Source organism: Lipophrys pholis (assembly GCF_963383615.2).
Source record: "Lipophrys pholis genome assembly, chromosome: 8".
Lineage (NCBI taxonomy): Eukaryota > Metazoa > Chordata > Actinopteri > Blenniiformes > Blenniidae > Lipophrys > Lipophrys pholis.
Genome location: NC_137630.1, coordinates 4,575,095 through 4,587,477, shown reverse-complemented (window position 1 = coordinate 4,587,477; position 12,383 = coordinate 4,575,095). Strand labels below are relative to the sequence as shown.

At 44.8% G+C, this 12,383-nt stretch overlaps 1 protein-coding gene across 1 annotated transcript; it reads left to right on the top strand.

Annotated features, from left to right (window-relative positions):
- Positions 1-458: 458 nt before the first annotated feature.
- Positions 459-9,265, top strand: snphb (syntaphilin b; the record flags this gene model as incomplete). The annotated part of the gene is made up of 5 exons (XM_080470006.1): positions 459-508; positions 5,896-6,021; positions 6,561-6,668; positions 7,026-7,175; positions 7,261-9,265. 5 exons carry the CDS (start codon positions 459-461, stop codon positions 9,263-9,265), a joined length of 2,439 nt encoding a protein of 812 aa, XP_080326132.1.
- Between the last annotated feature and the right edge of the window lie 3,118 nt (positions 9,266-12,383).

The following is a 12,383-nucleotide window of genomic DNA, read 5'->3' as shown; positions in this document are numbered from 1 at the left end:
AGGAAATCAGGACTGATCTGGGTATTATTCATGTTTATTCGCTTTGTTTTCATGGTGAAGGAAGCTTGAAGTCTATTCTCTGCACTGTATGTGAGTGTGAATCACACACACACACACGCACGCACACACACACATTTGTCACTCCTCTTTGCACTCTGTGGTATTTGTCCTGAGATCACCCCTATGATTGGAGGTCTTTCTTCTCCCACGTGGCCGAGAGTCGATCCTGACGTCCCGTCTCTGCCAGCTCACTGTCAACATGACTCAGCAGCAGCAGTTTGCTGAGTCGCCCGCGAGCAAAAACCCTCCATCTCTTTAGTTTGTTTCTGCGTCCTTTTCCCAGGCTGCACTGCAGCAGTTGACCTTTCCTGTGTCTGAGTGTCCATGTCGGTGCTTTCGTCCTCTCAGGCTGAAGAACAGACGGAGCGATACCCGACGTGAAGAGGCTGCACGGCTCCATGTCAGCTCCTGCTCCGGCCAATCGGAGGTCTGCGTCTGGCTCTCGCCGGTAGGTCGCTCACTCAACTATGATTTTATTTTATTGCAGTTTTGCCGTTTGTGTACAAGCAGAGTCAGTCCGCTCTGATATTCAGGTGTTTCCAGGAGATGGAACCAGCGAATAGCGTGAACAATAATGTGTTGATGATTGACTGGTGACCGTATGTGATCCCATTTTCATCATTCCAGCTTTCAGGATCTGACATTATCATGATGTTCTTCTCCAAATGGTGTCACTTTACAGAAACTGCTGCATTGTTCCTCCCTGGTTGTCCCACTGCTGTACAGCTACCGTACTGAAGGAGGCTGAGACCATGAACAGGGTGTCAAAACAAAGAATCCAGCCCGGCCTTGAAGAGAGTAAAACTAAAACAAACATAAGCTTCCTTTTCATTAGACACGTTGCCGCTGATCCTGATTCATCCACTTTGAATCGCAGTCGGAGTCGAGGTGACGCTGAAAGTCACAGTAGCTACATGAGCATCACAGCGTGAGGCTGTGAGAACAGTCACAGTGAAGGCAGATTACGCTGTTTTCATGGAATAAATACTGGAGGAACAATGCATTAAATGAGAACATTCTTTAGGGAAAACGTTGTAGTTGTTGCTGATATGTTGTGATGAGGACGACGATCCTGTGGCTTCACAGACGACCAAGTGTCTGCATGTCTTACCACCACACCGTTCTGACAGTAAATATTCACACGACAGATTAGAATCACTTTGAATCTGAACGCTGTTCAGATTTAGTGACTCAGTTTCAATCCATGTTAGGGTGAGATACAGCATCACGGGCTGCCATTGGACTCTGGTGCAAATATTTATGTATAATTATGTTTGATTTTGTTTCCTGTTTTTAATTCCTTATTGTTTCTGTCGGTGTTGTGCTGCTTCTAGAACCACAACCTCACTGAGGAACCCCACCAAAGGGATTAAGAAAGTTTCAACTAATCTAATCTAAAGTCCGTAGTTCCATTCTTCTAATGCCTGATGTGTTATAGCCGATAACAATGACCTTGTTCTTCCTCTTTAGTTTCCTTCACTTTTCCCACTAAAGGTTCTGCTCCACTCAGATAAATTCTCTACAGCTCAGTTCACAAATTTATTTCAAAGGTTTTGTGAGATTTCGGGAATGTTTTTCTGAATATTTAAAGTAACATTCACCGTGTTTTTGCTTCCACCCTGACGTTGGTGAATGCAGCTTCAGAGAATTCAGGTGAAATAAGTTTCCTGAGCTAAAACCAGAAAAGGTGTTCCTTCCTAAATGAGCCTCGCGTTTGAGGACTTTAACTTGGTTTCTTCCTTTGGCTCTTCAAGCATCCTGATGGAGCGGCTGTGGTTTCACCGGCAAGAGGAGCTGCGAGAAATGAAGTGAAAGCAGTCGGCTGGGTGTAGTGGAGATTAATGCTTTCTCCCGCAGACTTCCTGTGGCGGTTTACTGGAAACAGGTTGATCAGTGCGTTTGAAAGTCCACCCGGCTCAGGCTTCCTCTTTAATGATGCTGGTGAAACGGACCAGCTGGACCGCGGCTTGCTTCCTGTGAGGGATGCAGAGCGGCGTGTGTCCATGTGTCGCTGTGGTGTCTCTCCTCCTCAGATTCAACCCTCTGAAGGCGCTGCAGCCCAAACGCCGCCTGCAGCAGATTCTGGCGTCCTCCTCCGCGCCGGCGCCCAAGCCGGCGCCGGGCTCGGCGGCCGGGGCGGCCACCCCAGCGGCCTCGGCGCCGGTGGCCATCCCTGTGCCCGCGCCGCCTGCGTGAGACACACTTCAGAGCATGCTCAGTAGTCGTAGACGCAGCGCACACCTGCACGTGCACTGTAGCCTCTGAAACCAAAAGTACAGACTGAGCAACAACCGAGCGGCTCGTTTGACCTTCAAACCATGAAGACGTCCCCGTGAAGGGCGGTGGAGCTCACAGCTCGGATTTGATGAAACATTACAGCCAATCCAGAAATACAAGCAGCGTCTGCTGGACAGTCTAGAAATGCACTTATTCTGCTTTTTCTTTTTACTATGACATGATCAACAATACAGTTGTGATCATTCTGACGAATGGACAAAGACACTAACTTCTACTTAAAAACAAACTCAGCTGAGATGTGAATTAAATCAGTAATTACTAACTATCACGTCTGCTGTAATATTACAAAATGAAAAAGTTACACACTCCGTCAGGAGCTGTGATTCTTAGGTATATTGTTGGTAATGGTGAAATAGAAACTATTTGATAATCAGAAATTCGGTTGTTTATTGATTAAAAACAAACACTTTCTGAGTAAAAGAAGAGTTTCTCTGATAGAATTGACCAAAAATTATGTTATATTGAACCATTTCAGTTCACATAATGTACAAAATGTATTTATTTTTCTTTTCACATGTTTTTGTAGCAGCTGGAGATAAAAGAGGGGGGTTCTCTTTCGTTTATCCTTTTCATTTCTGAGACTCCCGGTGAAGTTGATTCACTCTCCTTTCACTTTATCTGGAATGAATTACCTTCATTGCAAAGTGCAACGACGGCCGACAATTTCAGAAAAATCATAATTTTATTAAGTTACTCAAGAAATGTTTTGTAAACTATTCAGCTGGACATGTTAAATTATTGCATCCTGCAGTTATATAACCAAGGGCTTTAACACTTTAACATGCTGCTGAATCAGTCGGCTGATTTTGCATGAATGTTTTTTTTTTTAATTGCTGAGAAACTCACTAATTCAAACAATCTGGTTCAAAGAGTCTTTGGTCGTTGTAAGAGCCTCAAAATATCATTTTCACCAAACACCTATAATATAGAGTTTAACTGGACTTACAGGGCTGACTTTACAAACATATTTAATAGTTTTAAAGTGAAATAGTGGAGTAGTCATTTTCAAGAAGATCCAGCTCTCTTAAGGAGTCGAAAGGATCTGATTTTAAAGCTTAAAGTGTTGTTGAAAGAGTTAAAGTCTACCAGATCGAGGGAAATTCTTTAACCTAATGGTTAAAGCTGTGTGTTGTTGTTGCGTCACGTCAGTCACCTGGTGATTCCTCACAGAACCAAGTCATGAAACCTGGACCACCGGCACCAGTAAACGTGTTTAGGGGCTACATGCACGGTGATAAGAGTTCTGCTGCTGCGCTGTGGAATCACACTGCGATCACAAGTGATCGCTGGTTCACCACAGCCGCCGAATCGGCAGAACCCAGTGAGACCCTGGCGAGAACGAGCCGACACCACCTCCTGGAAACAACGCGGCACCTCACCACTCACCAACTTGTTGTGTCTCTCTCCAGGCTGCTTCCGCTGCTCCCCTCCGCTGCTCTGCTTTGGTCATATATTGATCTTCAAACAATTATTGACTCGTCAATATCTGGCCTCCTTCCTTCACCACACATTGACTCAACGCTGCTGCACTCAAAACCCATTTACTGTTTCGAAGCACCGAGAGCTGCTGAAAGTGACTCTCAAACGTTGCTACGTGCTACAACAGGCTAATCGTAGCACGTTGTCAAATGAAACCAATCAGGATCTGAGTATTAGCTAATGTTTGCTAGCATTAGCATAACACTGATCTTGTTTCCAACCTGATTCCGAGTAAAAGCAGAGCGAGTATCGACGATACTGAAAACGATACCGTATGATGGTCACCATGAGCTGACGTGGTCAGACAAAGCAGTTGAAGGTATCTGCTTGCAAAACATATCTTATGAGACCTGGAGCATGTGTTCATTAATAAAGTCGGATTAGCATTTCTAATAACATGAGAATTAGTTCTGATATGAGTATCTTGATAACTTATTCTTACCTTAAAATTTTTATTTTTATCTACAAATTAATGATATTGACATTTCAATGAGAATCCGTCTAAAATCAAAATCGATGTGAACAGTTCCGCTAGTTAGCGTACATTTTGGATTTTTCCCTTTGGCCTTTCATATCGTGACTTTTTGTTTCCGAGGGACTAAAGAACTTTAAAAGGTACGTACACAAAGATTCCATCCAAATATAACTAACCTGGAATGAACTGGTGTACTTTTCTATTATTTATATTATTATCATTTAAAGGAACTTGACTTTAATCTGTCTAATGTTTGAAAGGTTGCTTGCTAGGTGTCTGGATTGGAAAAAAAATACCTCTTCAAATTTAATAACTTTAAAAATAAATGTTGTTTTTCCCACCTGGTTTAAATTGCTTTTGTGTTTTGTCTCATTAGAAACAGTTTGAAACATAAAAAGACGCACAGGTTTCGTCACAGTGTCAAACTTGCAGTCGCATATTTTGCAGTTTTGGTGTCCCGTGTGGATCCCTCTCTGCTGCTCTGATTGGCCCTGCTTGTCCCCGCCTCCCTGTGTGAAGGCCAGTGATCGGGCAACGCTCATGTCTGCTGACAAGTCACTTTCTTTATGAGAAATCTCGTCACTCATTTTTAATTCTCACATCAGCGCAGTGTTAGCTTAGCTTATCTCAGCTTCACATAGTGGCAGGAAACATGAATCACTCAAACTTAAATACCTGCATTTATGACCGCTTAAGCTTTATAATGAGGGCATTTATTCTGAAATACTTGCTTTTCCAGTAATTTTTCTTATCATCACGTGCAAACTAAGCATTTCACGCATCTTCTGTTTTTCCTTTCGTCCTGTAGTTTTTAATGTCTTTCTTTCTTTATGGCCACAAATTGTTTTTACATTTTCAACCAGAAAAGCCAGTTCCTGCAGTTGTATAGAGAGCAGAGGTGGATCAGTGAAGGACTAATTGTAAAGATTCAGATACAGTAATTATATCGTGCAGCTTTGTTTTGTTTTGAGAGAGAACTTTTCCTGCTTCAGGCTCCAGGTCATGGCCAGTAGACAGTCGGAGAATCTTTCTTCCACTCCACAAAAATCAGTCACAGCTGGTATTAATAGAAAAAGTTTTGTTATTTAGAAGAACAACTCTTTAACCTGAAAAAAATCAACATTGTCTAGATGTTTGTCACACTTTTGTTATATCACAATACTTAACAGCATTATTGCAGATTGCATGTTCACCTAATATCCGGCAGCAGCTGCACTAAGCTTTCCTATTTTCTGCAGCATTGCAGGAGGGTTGAATCCTGCCGCTGTTCCCTCCCCTGCTTATTATTTGCAAAAGAGGATGCAGAGTGATGCGCCGTAGCTACAAATTGCCTCCCTCCGATGGAAGCTGACGAGAGCAGCAGTAGCTGTTAATGTGGGGCTTTTAGAGAGCCGCCTTCCTAGGACCACTTCACTGTTTGAGTGCTTGTTGATACTCTTCATCCTCACCGCCTGCAGCTCGCTGAGAATGACCCAGAGACTGTACGTCAATGAAGCTGCACACAGACGCTCACTGCATGCTCCTCATGTTGTTCCAGTGTGCTCCTCTCTGATTTAACGTCCTCTTGTCTCTTGCCTGGTCAGGTTCGACTACTGCAGGTTCATAGAGCTAGACTACATCCCCATGGAGACTGGCTATATGGTCTCAATGCGTCCCACTAAAGGCTATGCATCCACCAAGTCGCCAACGAAAGGATACGTTTCCACCAAGTCACCGGACCGCCATAGCCGTTCAACAAACTCCCCCTCCACCCCTCGCTCCCGGTCCGTCCTCAGTCCCTCTTCCTGTTTGTGTTGATCATGTAAAGCATGGGAATGCACCACCACCTCCACCCTTTGCACTGCTGTGGTTGTTTCATGATGTCACATTGTGGAAAACAACATCACGAATTGTTTCCACTCCATCATGTGGAGTCTGACACTTCCTGTGTTTTTGGTCTTTTCTTTTTATCGTGTCAAAGTGTTGTGATTCTTGAGGAATGCTTCTCACAGTTGTGTTGAGATATGATTTTATTGTTTGACTTCACAGCATCACTGCAGCTGAGAGGAGGCAGGTCTTCTGTCTCCATCCTCTGTGATTGTGCTTGTACGTCTCTGTTAGCATGTCGGGGCACCTGATTGGAAGTCGAACTCCATTCCTGTGAATTGTGGCTTAGCGATAGAGCTTTTCTTTGCTCAACACTTCCTTTTCAGTGTTTGATGGCGTTACATCTAACTCATGAAACATGTCTCCCCTTACTTTGGACCAGGCGGACTCCGGTGGCGCCCAGTAACAGGGATCTTTATGGCAACATATCCCACAGCAGCGGCAGCAACTCAGGCACTTGTAAAGGCAGCGACTGCAGCCCCACCAAAGGGTGAGATGTCAGAGAGACTCAGTGAATAATCTTACCAGAGGCAGTCCCACATGATATATTGTTGGATTTACTATGAAATAAACCTGTAATAACCCGTGAATGAGAAACAACATGAAGTATGATTCTGACTTTTCTTTCTAATAAGTAGACTTTTTCAGTCTCCAACTATTTATTTCTTTATCTGGCTTTTGTTGGCAAAGTTATAAACACAACTTCTGATTAATCTGAGTTCAGGAGTAGAAAATTACGATTCATCCAGGCTTCACGACAAGCTTCTATAACAAGTTGATCAGTATCATCTGAATCCCTGACAAGGTCATCATATGATATCTGTCTGTCTGCCTTTATGTGTCCCAGACGTCACCAGAAGTACACTTCCTGTACAGACAACCATGGGATTCGGCCCCCTCCACCAGAACAGTACCTCACGCCTCTGCAGCAGAAGGAGGTGTGTATCCGACACCTTCGAGCCAGGCTAAAAGAAACGATGAGCACACTGCAGGACAGGTGAGCTTCCAGCTCATTGCGGAGTTTCTAGTCCCTTCTGTTGCCCCGTCCAGGATTAACCTGTTCTCTGTCTTCACCCTCTCAGGGACACTGAGATCGATGAGCTCCGAGGCCAGCTTTACAGGATGCAAGAGGACTGGGTTGAGGAAGAGTGCCACCGTGTGGAGGCTCAGCTGGCCCTGAAAGAAGCCCGTCAGGAAATCCAGCAGCTCAAGCAGGCCGTGGAAACTGTTCGGGCCAGGCTCAGTGATGCCGGGGGTCTCAGTGGGGATGTAGGGGTCCAGAAGTACTTCCAAGACATCAACACTCAGAACCATAAGCTTGAAAACCTTTTGCTTAGCATGGAATTGGCCCAGGCCGGATTAGCAAAGGAGAGTGAAGCCATATCCGGGTGTCGGACCCGTGGTGGGGGTTCAGCACCAGCATCTGTTTCAGGGGAGAGTCCTGGTGGAGCACCCAGACTGACGGTGGGAGGAAGGGGCTCCTGCTCTTGTGATGGTTCGCCAGCCCGTTCTTTGACTCGTAGCTCCACCTACACCAAGCTGAGTGACCAGGCATTGGCGGACCGGAACAGTAATGGGACAGACTTTCCTTGTTTGTCTGGTGATGGAACCCAAGACAGCGGCTTTGTGTGCTGTGGGGAGAGCTCCGTCCCCAGTCGGGCTGACTTGCTGCTCGAGGCTGCCTTCCTCTCCGAGGAAACGGCATCTTTACTCAACTCCTACTCGCAGACCTTCTCACACTCTTTACCCCATTCTTTTCCAAACTCTCTGCCCACTTCGATCCCTCCTTCAACACCTCACTCTTTGCCGAATTCTGTCCCTCACACCTACTCCCATACCTTACCTCATTCTTTCCCTCACAATGTATCCCACTCCATGTCGCATTCGATGCCACACTCTTCTACATACGAGAAGCTGTGCACAGGGGACCGGCTGGCACCTTTCCGTTGTGGTCTGGGTGGGGTAAGCTGCATGAGCCACCCCTGTCTCTCCCACCACCACCTGTACCTGCACCCCTTGAGAGAGACAGGCATTCAGACGGAGAGCTGCCCCATCCCTGCCACCGCAGGGTATCCCTCCGATCTGGACACTATCGCAGAGCAACGCACTTTCCGCTCTCAGGCCTGCAGCCCCACTTCCACTTGGATGTCTGATGAGGCGGAGGAAGAACTGGACTCCATTACTACCACTACGTCAGTAACCACTGCAACAGTCATGAGTACAGCCACAGAGCCAATCCCAGTCTCCAAAACACCGCCCGTCCCTTCTTTACCACGGTCCGCCACTGTGGCGTGCTCTATGGAGAGTCCACTGTGTCAGCAGGATGGAGGGGAAGCTGAGGAAAAACAGGAAAGAGAGACAAGAGAAAAGGAAGCTTCAGTAACAGAAGAGCAGGAAGAAACACCTGAGATCAACCTAGAAGAAGAGCAGCTGATCCAGGCGGCAACAGAAGAAGGAAAGCTGGTGGAAGTTGAAGATACACTATGCGACTTATCAGAGATATCAGCAGGAACACAGGGTGAGCGTGAGTTGAGCGGATGCCTTGGCGAAGTCAGACACAGTGGGACAACAATGGAGAACTTAAATGTGGAGGACGAACTGGAGGAACCTGGACTATCAGCAGAATCCACACAAGTAGAAGCAACTAACCTTTGTGCAAATTCCCCAGGATTATCTCCAGGGGCAGAAGAGCCCCACACGTCCCAGCCGAGGAGATCTACCTCCCACGAGGAGATCGCTGGTGTCAAAGTGGTGGAGGTGTCTGATGAAGAGGGTGAGGATGAAAATGAAGACCAGGGCACCACAGGAGACACAGCAGCAGAGGACGAAGAGTCATCAGCCTCTGGGACGGTTCAGAAGAGCTACTGGAGTCGCCACTTCCTGGTAGATCTGTTAGCAGTGGCCATCCCTGTGGTTCCGACTGTTGCGTGGTTCTGCCGCGGCCCGGTCCGTGGCGGACAGCCCATGTATCATATAGGCTCACTGCTGAGGGGCTGTTGCACTGTGGCTCTGCACTCGCTGCGCCGGGGAGGCGGGTTGAGGCATTACCCCGCAGGCGGGGGAGATCTGGGGGGATCGCAGATTTAACACGAGGATCTGTTTATTTTCCTGCACTGCGACGTCCCCTCACATGGGTCTGGCTTCTTGGATGATTGCATTAGGAGCAGAAGAGAAGGCACTTCCTGCCATGTGGATCTCATCAAGATTAAACCTGAGAGGAGTACACGGGCCAGGAAATGTGCATTTAGGGCTAAGATCTCAAACTGTGTTCTGTTTGGTCCTGCTCCTTGTTGTCTGTCTCTCTATGGTCCTCGCTGTCGCTACCAAGATGTCTGCCAACCCGACTGACGTGCAAAACTGAATATGCTGAATGAAACGAATGATCTGTGCTTGGATGTCCAACGCTGATTGTTAATTTTGTCCTTAAATGCAGGGAAAATGTTTTTAAAAAAAAACTCATTGGTGTGTCAATGTGTTCTTGACAAGCGATCGTGTGTTGGTGAATGTGTACACAAAAGACAGTATGTGTATGTATAACCGCGTATGCATATATAACCGAGTTAGAACAAGCCACAGAGCTGCTCAGTGGTTGATGAATGAAGGAAACCCCACGCTGATTTAGAATTTGCATGTTTCCTATGACTGCAGACACTCATAATTGATCTTTGACGTCTTCAAGACTGAAACTTGTCTGTTATTATGAAAAACATTGTCGAATCAAGTGTGTTTTAGGGGTAGAAACACAGTGAACAAAGTGAACAAACTACCAATTAATCCCAAGCTGAGCTTCTGACAGCTAAGCTGAAATGGTCCAGTAGAAATTGAGTGCTTGATTACAGTTACTATTTTGTTCTTTGGACTAAAAAATAACAATAAGTAACTCTTGTATTCCTTTAATCGTCCAACTCCATATGGATGTCTTAATATTGATATGCACTTAGGCTTTATTCAGGGTACAGAAAAATACATGAAGGGGTAAAACTAATATTTATTTTCAAAAATGAATTTATTGTAAATATGACTACAGATTATAATCTATAACATAATTTATAGTGTAAAACCCTAAATGTAACAGTTGTGACTATTACAGAAGCTAAAGTCTGACCCTTTCTTCCTAAATAAAAGCCCCGTTCCACTCTTACATATCATGACGTTTTAACTTAAAAATATGAGAAAATCAGTGATTGAGCCAAACATCAATACAGTATAACTTTTAGATTAATTGAGTAAACTCAATGAAGACGGAGAAATAGATTCATGAATTAATGGAAACCAGAAGAAGCAGTACCAATGCGCAGACAGCAGCAAATAGCCCTCATGGAGTTAAATTTATTTATGGCTGCACATGCATCGAATGATCTATGGATGCAGGCTAATGCTAATGCTACTCATAATGTTTGACTTGTTCCACACTGCTTGGCGGATCAATGAACCTTCACCAGTACATGGGAGCTCTGTGAAATAGTGACCAAGGTGAACGCTAACAGCGGACTTGATGAGCTGGACAGAGCGAGAGCTGCTCTCCAGCTGTTTTCATGAACAAAATGACATGATGAGCTCACAGAGACGTCAATAACTTGGTTACTAACCACAGAATAACAATCAGTACTGAGCACGTTGCACTCAGGTGTACAGGAATGATGTGCTAATGTGGAAACTTCTAAATAGAAATACAATCTGATAACAGATCCACAAGTTCACAGAAGACACTGGAACGTTGCATGACTTTTCTAAACCCCAAAAAATATGAAAGTACAAATTCGACACATCTAATAAGTTACTATTATGATAGTTGATATCATGTTGTGACAGTTAGGTAGATAATGACATCACGGAGTAAATGATGCAGAAATATGTGTGAATTTGATCAGCCACTGTGTGATCCTGTTTAGTTTTACCCCACATGTTTTGTCTCGTCGTAGCATCGCAGCTGTTTTATTTATGGTGAGTTTGACATGTGAAGCTCCAGGCGGCTCATCAACGCATCAGGAGCTCGATTCCCCAGTAAAACTGGGACTCTGACTCTGAAATCTGTGAATCAGCACCACAATATTATCCATACCAGCAAGATACAAGAATCAAAAAGGTGGAAAGGAAGGTGGTCTGTTGTCAGTAAAATTTAAATGAGGTGACAAGTTGTTTAAATTTCCCCAAAACAAACACGGAATGTTTGAGGTCTTTGCTTGTTGTGAAACAGCTTTTTTCTGTGGTAAACTCACATCATTGAACAAGGCTGTGAGTTGTAGAGAAGCCATTTTATTATTGGAACAACCGGTTGGTGTTTGCCACGATGGCCCAACAAATCTGACAAATGATCTGATTCTGAATTAGTTTGTCATCGTGAATAATGGTCAATTTCTGTGTATTTACAAGAATACTAATCAAAGACTGTTAAGGTTTGACATAAGCACTCAAGGCCTGCACTACGAATCAGGCTTAACATACCCGGGATATCGCTCCATTATCTGGCCTGACAAACCCTGGCATGGGCAATCCTCTTACTATGAAGCAGGTTATCGACTCGGTAATTCAACTCAGGCTTTTCCTATCAGGATCAGTGTCTGACTAATCACAAACACAAAGAAACCCGACAGAGCAGCCTATGTAATGTTGCTGCAGGTAAAGCCAGGAAGGAATGCTGCAGAAAATTGACGACTTTGTTGAATTCTACATTATTAATTCATCAGACAATATAAACAGACAGGCACGGTGCTCTGATCATTCAGTTTGACTTTATAACGGTACAAACTTATTGGACAGATCTTCCTCTGTGCTCTTCCTTTAGTTTATATTCATGTTTCTGCGGTTCTGCCAGGTGTGAGCATAATTATTAACCTCATCATCTCAGATGAGGCGTCGTGGAGCTAAACAGACTTGGAACAAGTCAAGAACAAGAACAAAAACATCCTTCAAAGCTTCAGTTTACACACATGCGCTCCTCTCCGCTCTCAGTCCGAGCACCAATCAGGATCTTCTCAGAACAGGCAGGTCATTTTCCAAGGGGGCGGAGATTTTATGTCCATTGATCTCTTATCCAGAACATAACCTGACATTCAGAGTAAGTTACCAGGTGATTTATCCCGGTAAGAAGTGAAACCAGCGTCGCAGTACAGAACAAGCAAGAAGAATAGAAATCACTTCTTCAAGTCGATCTTTTCAGTGGAATCAGTAGACGATTAGAGGACGAGTGCCACCAGCCAGACTG